The 12,032-nt window shown below is 39.4% G+C and overlaps 1 protein-coding gene and 1 long non-coding RNA gene across 9 annotated transcripts in view; one reads left to right on the forward strand and one right to left on the reverse strand.

Annotated features, from left to right (window-relative positions):
• The window catches only part of FRY (FRY microtubule binding protein), a 492,126-nt gene that overhangs the window by 174,761 nt on the left and 305,333 nt on the right, over window positions 1–12,032 (reverse strand). For all 7 annotated transcript variants that reach the window (XM_008273531.4, XM_070049049.1, XM_070049050.1 and 4 more), the window contains 4 exons: window positions 8,406–8,496; window positions 8,129–8,208; window positions 7,952–8,032; window positions 1,031–1,199 (listed from right to left, as the gene is read on the reverse strand). In XM_008273531.4, coding sequence (XP_008271753.3) covers window positions 1,031–1,199; window positions 7,952–8,032; window positions 8,129–8,208; window positions 8,406–8,496 — 421 coding nt within the window. The remainder of the gene's footprint in view (window positions 1–1,030; window positions 1,200–7,951; window positions 8,033–8,128; window positions 8,209–8,405; window positions 8,497–12,032) is intronic.
• On the forward strand, window positions 994–7,373 carry LOC127487185 (uncharacterized). Of its 2 annotated transcripts, XR_011378855.1 has the most exons (4): window positions 994–1,129; window positions 3,589–3,633; window positions 5,630–5,705; window positions 7,235–7,373. It is a non-coding gene; the product is annotated as an uncharacterized lncRNA (long non-coding RNA). The 2 variants fall into 2 exon arrangements; XR_011378854.1 differs by lacking the exon at window positions 7,235–7,373 and having other exon boundaries at window positions 5,630–5,766.

The raw sequence follows: 12,032 nt of genomic DNA on the forward strand, positions 1-12,032 counted from the left end.
TTCATTGTTCAAAGTTCTCATGCCTGTGAATTTAATGTAGCTGATCCAATACAATCAATCTTTAAAAAAAAAAAAACCAGCTATATTTTATTCATAGAACAATATGTACCAATGAGTGAAGAAGAAAGTCAACAAATAAGAAATTCTTTGCATCCTACTACAAAGATGATATCAAAATTTAAACATGAAATTTTATGGGGCTGGTGTTGCGGTGTGGTGGGCTGAGCCTCCACCTGCAGTGCCAGCATCCCATATGGGCGCCAATTCATGTCCTGGCTGCTCCTCTTCTGATCCAGCTTTCTGCTTGTGGCCCAGGAAAGCAGTGGAGGATCGCCCAAGTGCTTGGGCCCCTGAGCCTGTGTGTGAGACCTGGAGGAAACTCCTGGCTTCGGACAGGCCTGGTTCTGGCCATTGCGGGCATTTGGGGAGTGAACCAGACAATGGAAGACCTTTCTCTGTCTCTCCTTCTCTGTGGCTCTGCCTCTCAAATACATAGATAGGATCCTAAAAAAAAAAAAAAATCAAATTTTATGATATGCAACACGTGCATACATTTGGTTATAAGGCAAGGCACTTCATGAACTACAGAAGAGAGGGGAAGATTTTATTTTGCTATATTGACAAGTGTAGATGCTCTTTGATTTATGATGGGTTTACATGGTACCTTGAAAATGTTGCAAGGGGAAATGCATTTAATCCACCTCATCCAGCAAATTCTCTGGTTTAGCCACACAGTGCACTGCAGGGGATGGCTGTGTCCCCCTGTGACTGCAAGGCTGACTGCAAGCCTCTCTCTGCTCAGCATGGTGAGAGGATTAGACAGCCTCACACTAGCCTGAAGATCTAAACTCAGAATTTGAAGTAGTTTTCTACTGAATGGCTGTTGCTTTTCTTCTACTGTGAAGTCAAACAATTCTAAGTAGAACCTTTCAATGGTTCTATAAGGGGTTTTCACCTTCCAGGTCTGTCATTTGGACTAAGGAAATCGCTCAAGTTGACATTCCCTTAGCTCTGTTGTCCAAGATATTACCTGCATGAACTGGAGAGAGGCCTCAAAGTCCTCCACTGGATACATCTTAATTCGAAAAAATTTCATCCCCATAATCAAGCTGATAATGCTTTGAACCACGTAAGGACTCTGCTCTTTGTGCCGTAATTCTTTTAGTTCTGCCATAAATTTCTTCTTTACAGCCGGGAATCTAAGTAGAGAACAGAAGTGATTTATCAAATACAGGGCAGGATTATGTTAACATTTACTGTACATGAGTGAGATAAATATCTTTTCATTTGATTATTATTTATAGCCCTTGCCTATATTCATGCTGATCTAGGCTCTTTTTACTTTTTTATTTGTTGCACTCTTTATTTAGTGGAGCATTAAGTCTTTCACTGTAATGTAAATTAAGAATGTTGTCTCAATTAAAAGAGAAAGGGAAGGAGAGAGGGAATATAATATTCTTAGCAATGTATCTATGAACTACATTGAAATCTGCTCTCTTTGTCACATTAACATGAACCAAAATTTTAAAAAAACTTGTCAGGAAAGTCACTGCAATGGGAATAGTTCTGGGTCCTTTGAGTCAGTTAAAGTACAAAGGTCATCATTTTGTAAGGATTTGATGTTTGGGATTCGGCCAAGAGTTCAATTTTCTCCTTCTGCTTCTTATTGCAGCACTCAACATCGCCTTCAGGCTAGGGGTGCAAATCCAGGGTTATGTAGACTCTCAAAATGGCCCAGCCCTTAACTTGAGCAGGCTGAAAAGCTTCATGTCCTCAGACTTAGCAATTTCCAGCCAACATGCAGACCCTGGGGCCTCAAGTTTCAAATTGTGAGTACATGAGCAATAACACACTAGGTCAGCTATTTCCGACAAGCACAACTTGGACTTGTACTCCAAATAACACCAAGAAGGATCTCTACATCTGCTCCCAGTGTTTTCTGTTGCTATTTCTTTTACAGTTTTAGGTGAATGATCATGGAAAAATATATTTTTGGGTCAAAGGAAAAATGTAGTAATGAGAACATTCAAATCCTATCTAAAAGATGAAGACGAATGGACCTTCTACTCTATGCATGGGATTTTTAGTTTTGTCTGGTGAATGCTAAAGAAACAAAAAGAAACAGTCCCTAAGCTCAATAAGCTTAACGCATATATATTGCTTGAAAGTAAAAATAGGCCGGCGCCGCGGCTCACTAGGCTAATCCTCCGCCTAGCGGCGCCGGCACACCGGGTTCTAGTCCCGGTCGGGGTGCCGGATTCTGTCCTGGTTGCCCCTCTTCCAGGCCAGCTCTCTGCTGTGGCCAGGGAGTGCAGTGGAGGATGGCCCAAGTCCTTGGCCCTGCACCCCACGGGAGACCAGGATAAGTACCTGGCTCCTGCCTTCGGATCAGCGCGGTGCGCCGGCCGCAGCGCACCGGCTGTGGCGGCCATTGGAGGGTGAACCAATGGCAAAGGAAGACCTTTCTCTCTGTCTCTCTCACTGTCCACTCTGCCTGTCAAAAAAAAAAAAAAAAAAAAAAAAAAGGAAAAAAAAAGAAAGTAAAAATAATAATTACAACTATAATATAATCATAAAGGTTTTAAAAAACAATCAATTTTAGGCTAAGAGGAAAGAAAGTAGTAGCAAATATTTGAAGTACCCAAAGGAAAAGAGATGAGAGATGTACACATAAAGATTATCTAAGATGGGTGGCTATACTATTAAACACACAACACACACACATACACACACAAACACACACATTCTTAGATTCACTGTACTTTGTTGCATCAGGTTATTAGCCCAAGCAAAAGGGTTAATTAAGTGTGAGACACGAGTAGAAGAGGTAATAGTGATTATAAAGTTAGAGGTAAACGAATAGAATCCCAGACATTTGGTGTAACTCTTGGCACCTCAAAGTAGAAATTTTAGGGCAAATAAAATAGGCAGCAAGCACACAGGGATTGTTTCACCAAAACCCAGTGCAAATGGCTTTTGAATGGCAAGTGAGGAATCAGAATTTGCAAGGGCTGGAAATTTTCTAGTTCTTGGTTTAGGTGGGGAGATGACACAGTTCATTTTGTAACAATCAGTGTAATTGTATTTTTTTATTTTTTTCTAATTGCTGCATGTATTTAGTAATAAAATGATATTAAGGAGGCATTAGAACAGAAAATATAAATAGCTTAAAGAAGACTTAAATACATTATGAATGTGGTAATCCCTACAGGATTGTTAACATAATTAGGAATGTTTCAGGGCATATTCCTAATCTGTAGTTGCATTTTGTGGATTTCTACAAAACATCTTCTTTCAAGCATTCTGGACTGGCCCATTCTGATATTTCTTAAATGTTATTGAAATAATGTCAAAAATAATAGTAGCATTTATTTTATAAGTAAAATATCCTGGATATTAACTGAAAAATTAAACACAGCATTTTCAGAGAAGGAAATTAGCAAAAACTGAAAAAAAAACAAATTTCATTTAATAACTTTACAAACTGATGGTATTAGAGGACATCTCCTTGAATGAAAATTTAAAACTATACCCTTAAACATTCTGGAATATAAATTCTAAACTCCAATGTCATCATTTCTTTCCTAGGTTTCATAGAAAAGATTGATGTCTTGGATGATGATGATGACAGCAGTAAGTAGCATTTGCTACACAACAGCCATGGTCAGCACACTCTACATGCAGTCACTCATTGCATCCTCACAATGGGATACTTGGGGTACTGTTATATCTCTGTGACAGACAAGAAAATTGAGGCAGATAGTTCATAACTTGATAAAGTAACACAACTGCTATAAGTTAGACCTGGAATTTGAAGGGAGTGTCTGACTCTAGAATTGCTGTTCTTGATTTCTATGCTACACATTGTACCACCACTGCTCAAAGTGCGGTTCTCAGACCAGCAGTGCCAGCATCACCAGGAATTTGTAGACTTTCACATGCTTTGCCTCTGGGCGCAACCTACACTTAGAGGCTCAACTTTGTTTCCCAGCAAGTTCATATACGGAAGTCCTCACCACAGGTACCTCAGAACATGACTCCATTTAGGGAGGAGGTCTTTAAAGACACAATTAAGTGAAAATATCACTATGGCGGGTCCTAGTCCAATAGGACTGGTGTCCTTGTACAAGGAGGAGATTAGGACACATGCATTCACGGAGGGAAGAACATGTGAAGACAAAGGGAAAAGACAGAATGTGCAAGCCGAGGAAAGAAGTCTGGGGAGAATCCAACCTGCTGACATTGTGACCTTGGACTTCCAGCCTCAAGAACTAGGAGGAAGCACAGGTTTGCTGTTTAAGTGCCCAGTCTTTGTATTTTGCTGCGGCCACCCTAGCAAACACACATATGAGCAACTGCTTAGCTAAGTAGAAGTGCTGAGTTTGAGAATGAGTGCTAAGAGGGGGCAAGGAGCAGTTTCTCCAAACACCTAAGTCACCATTCTACTGAAGAAGAACGGAAAAACTTTCTGACAAATAGAGACTTCTGAACATGTGATGAACTCTATCACATAATTTAGTTACAAGTTGAATGCATTATTTATTATCCGGCTAGATGTGAATGCTACAAGATCAAGCACATAGGAGGCACTCAGAAAATACACCGAGTGGATTAACTTCCCATGGGGATAATGCGTCTCCTGTCACAGGAGGTATCCGGCAGAAGCTGAACACATTTCCCATGCTACAGAGCTGTCCCCTGCAAAGGGCACATGGTTAGGCCACTTCAAGGCCCTTCTTTCAAACTTGAAATCTTATTAATGTGATGTGACTTCTGCTGAGAAGGAAGCATGGGCATTCCTCATAAAAAGGGCCCACATTTAAGCACTGGTTTTCATCTCTAACCAATGAATGCAACAGGAAGAAGAAAAAGGAGAGTTATCCGAATAACACAGTATTTCAATATCCCCGTGAGTTAGTGGCTAAAAGTTTATTTCTATTTTAAAAATACCTTTTACTTTTAAAAGCCCCAAATGACAAAGTCATGTTATTTTTGCACAAAAGCAATCCAAAAATCTGTTTGTACTTAGAATCTGTTCTCCATTAAAATGATTTTAAGGAAAAATAAAATTGTTTATGATCTTTCCTTTAGTATTTATTAGTTAGTGCTGTATTTAATACAATAAAACTAAATGATTATACCTGTTTAGTATTCCATAAAACTCACATAAAATAAACCTGCTTTAAAATTTACAGTACATGAGAGTGCAAGAATATATAAAGCACGTGTAACATAAAGGGAAAGCAATTTTAAAATGAATATTAGAAGAAATCATCACTATTTAAGTTTATATACCAAGTTTTGGCTAAGGTATTCAAAAATCTAATTTTAATGTAACTGACTTCAAAAAAAGTATTACCAGGTATACCACTTAATAACAAAATATCTTCCCTTTAATGACAGGAATGAAGCAGCATTATTACTAGTAAGAAAAAAATTAGTGATGCAGCTAAATTCCAAATACCTGAGTTTTAATCACTAAGGTCATAAAGAGAAAAATATTTCATATGCATCACCACAGGGAATGGGGTGAGCAGTCTAAAATTAGAATTATTCTATTACTCAACTTTATAGAAAGAAAGTTCCCTGCACTGCCCTAAATCAGCGTACATCCTTTTCTTCCCTCCAGAACAAAGGAAGCAGTGTTCTGAGACTGTGATAAAAATAATGGTCCTGGAGTAAAAGAAGTATTGTGACAAGTCATGGTAAGACCCTAGTTTAAGATTATACCAACTGTCAATAAAGGAGTGCACATATCGTCTGTTGAGAACAAATCATGAGTTATTTGAGTCTGCAATTACTACAAGAGCAAATGGACCAAGGTACTCAAAAATATCTAATTTAAACCTCATTAATTTTTGAAGGAGGTAAATACTATGTGTGAACATCACTTAACAGCAACAAATGTCCCCATTAGTGACAGGAATGAAGGGATGTCCCGGTGACTGGAAAGTATTGGAGCATTGTCCAAGCAGAGGCAATTACTTACACCCAAATACTGCAGAACCAGGACAAACGCTGACGTCACGAAAGCCACTGTTGGAAAGAAAACACTGGCTCGGTGGATCATAAATCTGACCTAATATGGAAATTCCTACAACCTTAGAATGTTGCTTAGTTCTGATATTGCTTCTCAGAAAATTCACGGGCAACTCAGAGTCTATGTAGCGAAGGGAGGTCATTTGATGATATTCAATATTATGCATAATTCACAAAAACTAAGAAAAATACAAAATGTCATTTTTGGCACACTAAACTTTCCAAATGATAGCATAAGAGAAATATGCTAGGAAATTTACAAAGGAATTACAGAGGAATATATTGATTTTTCAGGGTTTGAAATATCAGCAAATATGCATATTAATACCTCATTTTTCTAATCCTTTTTAGGAATGAGGTAGACACACATGAATTAATTTGTCAGATAACTGCAGCTTATCCATTCAAAATGTCAGTACCTTCCTTAGTCATTTGCAATGGAAATCTCTCCAAAATGTATTATACCTTTCTGTCTTTAATGACTCATGAACTATAATTATCATAGTAGGCTAGAGTAAAAGTACATATAACTTTATCATTAGCTTTAGCCCATTTGGCCCATATAACTTTATCATTTAGCTTTTTGTAATTAATATGCATATTTTTAAGAAATTTACTCAAAAGGTAGAGAGACAGTTGTCTACTGGTTTACTCCTCAATGCTCTTAATGGCCTGGATGAGGCTAGGCTGAAATCAGAAGCCAGACACTCAGTCCAGATGTCCTGTGTGAATGGTGGGAGCTCAACACGTGAGCCATCACCTGCTGCTTCCCAGAGTCTGCAGTGGCAAGAACTTGAAGTCAGGAGCCCAAGCTGGAAATCAAACCCTGGCACTCCAATATGCAATGAAGGCATCTTTAGTGACTAGGCCGAATGCCTGCCTCTATCATTAAGTTCTTTATATGCTTTGGCTAGTTTATTTCTTTTCTGTTGCTGTCACCCTTTGACTTGGTATTTTTTACTGGCTTCAATGAATCATCCCCTAGAAGTTTCTTTTCTCCATAACACTAACACATTATGTGTTAGAAAAAAAATAGGTGGTTAGGATAAGTAGACAAACTGGGTTAGATTAAATCATGCCAAGGAGTGTTTTGGGTGTATTTCTTGAGCTCTTGTCTATGTTTTGACTACAAAAGGTTGCTGAGTAAGCTCTGAAAAAATTTTTCTAATATAAATTGTGTTTTTGCATCTACTAGGATAAAGATCTTTTTGAGGATTGTATTTCCCAAGAATCGGAGCATCACTACCACCTCTGGATTGAATTCACATCATGCCTGGCTCATTGTACCCAACCTAGGCATTTGGGATTTTGCCCAATTTGCCTCGAGGCTGGGTAAAATGAAGGCAGGTAAGTAGGGTGTGACATCACTTTTGGAAGAAGTGTATTATTGCTAATAGTCTAGCACTACTTTGTTCTAGCCTGCTAAGTAGCATTATGGGGCCAGATAAATTTAGCAATGAGAATTTTCCCTTGACTTGTTTCCATGACAGAGTCTGGGACATTTTTAGCTCTGCTGAATTAAGTGAGGTCTATAGGAAAAGGGCCATGCTAGAATGGAATTTTCCCACTTACAGATGACATGTGGCGACTACCCACTCATGGACTACAGAAAACAGAACTTCTAAAGCTGATAAACTTTGGGCTATCTGGCTAGAAAGAAAAGGCATCTGGTTAGTCCATCTCCTTCTTAGAAGCAGCAGTCTAAAAGCCATGGACTCAGTAGGGTCTGGCCCATTCTCCAGATGAGAAAGGTAACTTGGTTCCTGCCTTGAATGAGCTTCTATTTAGTTTCAGGGACTGGCACACATGGAAAAAAGCATCCAAGGCCCATGTGAGCTCACTCACACCCCATTCATTAAGGACAGAAGAGGCACTCATGTCCCCATGGTAACAGGTTCTGACGTCCACTTACTTTGCTTGTGCCAGCACTCCAATGACTTCTGCATACAGGTCGGCCACGATGTGCATGTTGCCAGTGTTTGGACCAAGGTACCTGAGGAAGGCACAGTTAGACAAGTCAGGGGTCCTTGGTCATCCAAAAAGGGCAAACCACTGATTAAGTTTCAAATTCCCAATGTCAACATCTTACCCTTCTTTGTATTTGAAGTGCTTGAAAGCCAAGTTAATAACATCATGTATTAAACTGTCTATGACGGGATGAAGTGGAATCTGAGGGGGAAAAGATGAACATTAAAAAGCAACAATATCAGTAATTCTAATGACTACGGATGCCCATTAGCAGCCCGAAAACATGATTCCTAGGGCCCAGTACTTAGAAACAATGTAATAAACTCAAACTTTCAAAGCTTAAGTAGCTTTTATATCAGTAAATTTTATTTAAAAATAACAGTAAACTAATTACCCACCTGTTTCAAAACTTCTATTAAAACTAAAGAAAAAATGAAATCAATGGCGAGGTCCCGTCTTTCCATTAAATAATCTCGCTGCTGTTCATCACTGTAAAATGGAAAATATTCACAATAAATGGCACCAAAGATATTCTTAGAGTGACATGACCCATCAAAAATCTATCCCCAGTGGACTGAAAACTCATCCTTTTTACAAGATGACAGTGGAAATACATGCTAACATTCTATTGTCAAAGTGGTACACTAGACAAACAGGATTTGAAGTAAGAATATTTGAATTTAAAATTTTCAACCACATTAACTTGAGAAGCAACTTGTGAGTCTACAATCTCATCCTGTGGACTTCCCTAAAGTATCTTTCATCCCAGGAATTCTATCATCTGTAAAATGTGATACAAACATGACACAGCTGTCATATAAGTGCAGTGGAGAATGGCCCAAGTGCTTGGGCCCTGCACCCGCATAGGAGACCAGGAGAAGGACCTGGCTCCTGGCTTCGGATCCGCGCAGTGCACTGGCTGCGGCGGCCATTGTGGGGTGAGCCAATGGAAAAGGAAGACCTTTCTCTCTGTCTCTCTCTCACTGTCCACTCCGCTTGTCAAAACAAAAACAAAAACAAAAAACAAACAAAAAAAGAAGTGTACAGTGAAAGGAGCTCGTGAAGGTATCTAAACAACGTAAGGAAATACTATGCTTTCCACTCGGAGTGGACGACACAGAGTGGAGAAAGATCAAGAATGGTTTCCCCTTCTTCCTCCCATCCTCTGATCCTGTTCCTCTCACTCTTTGCCACTTGAAATTGAAAGGAGAAAAGAAGACGTGAGGGGGTGTGGGAAGAACAAATAAAGAGCAGCAGGAGGAAAGGCAAAGCAGAGTCATTTGCACTCGTTCCAAAGCAGGGAAGCAGAATCAGCACTATCAGAAGGCCAGACACGTGCCCTCCCCCACCACACTTTCTGCTTACCTAACGTGCTAAGGAGGGCTCATTTGGAACTGAGCAAAGACAAATGCATACATGAAATGACAAGTTCCTTGGTGCAGATAAGATCGTTGACTTTGTTGGTGCCAGTCCTGGTTTAAAATTAAGCTGCTTTTACTTACCAGCAATTTCTCCATCTACAAAATGGGAGTAATAATTGTATAGGGTCTGAGTTTCCCTTATCTGAAGTGCTCAGCACCAGGAGTGTTTTAGATTTCAGAGGAGGGAGAGGGAGAAGAGGGGGAACAGGAGGAAGAGGGGAAGAGGGGGAAGAGGGGGGAGAGGGGGTAGAAGGGGAAGAGGAGGAAGAGGGGGGAGAGGGGAGAGAGAAAGGAGAGGGGGGAGAGAGGGGAGAGGGAGTTCATTCCCATCTGATGGTTCACTCCCAAATGCCTGCAATGGCTGGAGCTGGGCCTGGGGCTGAAGCTATGAGACAGGAACTTAATGCAGATCTCCTACCTCCAACACTGGTGGAGAGACTCAATTACTTGGCTGTCACCTGCTGCCTTCCAGACTCTGCATTGGCAGGAAGCTGTATTTGGGAGTTGAGGCTGGGGCTCTGAACCCAGGCATTCCAATGTGGATTGTTGGCATCTTAACTGCTGGCCTAAAAACTCTGTCCAAGACTATTCTAAATATGTAATGTTTTCCTTTTGAGTCAAAAGGGTATGAGAAAGAATGGGAGGTAGTATGTAAGATATCAAAAAGAACTTCTGGAGTTTCTTTGTGACCTTAAAGGAGTGGGTTAACAAGGGAAGAAGAAGCTTTGCCTTTCAAGAAGAAATGTATTCACAGGGCAGGAACTCATTCATTTGGGATCCTTGATGAATAGCCCTACCAGTAGGAAGACGGGTGGATAAAACCAATCAGTTGAAGTCCCCTAAGACCTATGAGGACTGGAAAGTGCTAGTGGCTAGCTGGGAGAAAGGGAAAGGTGCAGAGCTGCATTACAAAGCAGGACATTTACAACCCATGCCTTACATCCGTGACAGCATGGAATAAGGAAACAGGAAGTTAGAACCACCAAAAGGAAGGAGGACTCTCAAGGGCAGCCAGCAGCAGCAGAGAGACTGGTTTTGTGTTGCATATGGCTGTTAAGGGTCTTTGAAAGTAGCCACAGGACTCTGAGGAGGTGGCAATTCTTGGAATAAAAAAAAGTAAATTCTGATTCTCTTTTATTTGATAAGTCAAGGTATGCTTCAAGTAAAAGTGAGACATATTTTCCCAATAATGAATTAAGTTTTATTGCTGGTTTGAGGTCTAACTGCTAGGAGGCTGGAGGCATTTGACAAATTTATTTGGCAGTCAAAATGTTGATCTTAGACTAATCGTAGAAATCATAGCCCAGTGCATATCTCTCCCATTTGACTATTTTGGTTTCTAATGCTCCTCCCCACAGTTCCTTATTTATTTTTTCTTGTAACACAAAGTCACATTATTAGCTACATCATGCCCTAGAGACTGTCATTCTTTTGGCTTTTTCCCAAGCAGAAATTCTCTCTTGTTCTTTTTTTAACTTTGTTTGTATAAGGGAAACAAATTTCATATATTTCATATATACAGCTTTAAGAGCATAATGATACTTCCTACACTACCCTCCCTCTCCTCTTTCCTTATTTTTCTACTAATTTTTACAATGACATACTCTCAAGTTACTTCATAATCACAAGTTTAAACCTCCACTAAATGAACAATTCAACAAATAGTAAACAGTAAAACTACTGTTTTTCAAGACTATAGACATGAATTATAAACAATAATCAAATCACAAAATGCCAATTTTACTTATAGCTATTGCATCTTTTTTTGTCTATTGAGAACTGGTTTATTTTACTAAGCATAATAGTTTCAAACTGCATCCATTTTGTTGTGAAAGACATAATTTCATTTTTTATAGCTGAGTAGTATTCCATTGTGTATTTATACCACAGTTTCTTCATACAGTCACCAACTGATGGACATCTGTGTTGATTCCATACCTTAGCTATTGTAAGTTGAGATGCCATATCAGGAATCTAAATCTAAGACCTCAAACCATCAAATTACTAGAGGAAACACTGCAAGATACTGGATAGTCAGACTCCAGGAGCACAGGCAATAAAAACAAAAATAGACAAATGGGAGTATATGAAGCTAAGAAGCTTCTGCACAGCAAAGGAAACACTGAATAAAGTAAAGAGGCAACTGACGGAAAGGGAAAATATCTGTAAGCTATACATCTGATAAAGGATTAATATCCAGGATATATAAGGAGCTCAAAAAACTCACCAACAACCAAACAAATAAAACAGGCTGAGGATATGAGCAGGCATTCTTTAAAGGATAAAATACAAATGGCCAATAGACACTTTAAAAAATGCTCAGTCACTAGCCCTAAGCGTAATGCAAATAAAAACCACAGAGAGGTTTCATTTCACCCCAGTTAGAACGGCTATCACCCAAAAATAAATAACAAATGCTGGCAAAGATGTGGGGAAAAAGTTACCCCAATACCCTGCTGGTGGGAATGTAAACTAGTACAATCATTATGGAAGACAGCATGGAGATTCCTCAGAAATCTGAATATAGACCTACCATATGACCCAGCCATGCCACTCCTGGGAATTTACCAAAAGGAAATGAAATCAGCATATAAAGGAGTTATC

Source organism: Oryctolagus cuniculus, chromosome 9 (assembly GCF_964237555.1).
Source record: "Oryctolagus cuniculus chromosome 9, mOryCun1.1, whole genome shotgun sequence".
In the NCBI taxonomy this organism is placed as follows: Eukaryota; Metazoa; Chordata; class Mammalia; order Lagomorpha; family Leporidae; genus Oryctolagus; species Oryctolagus cuniculus.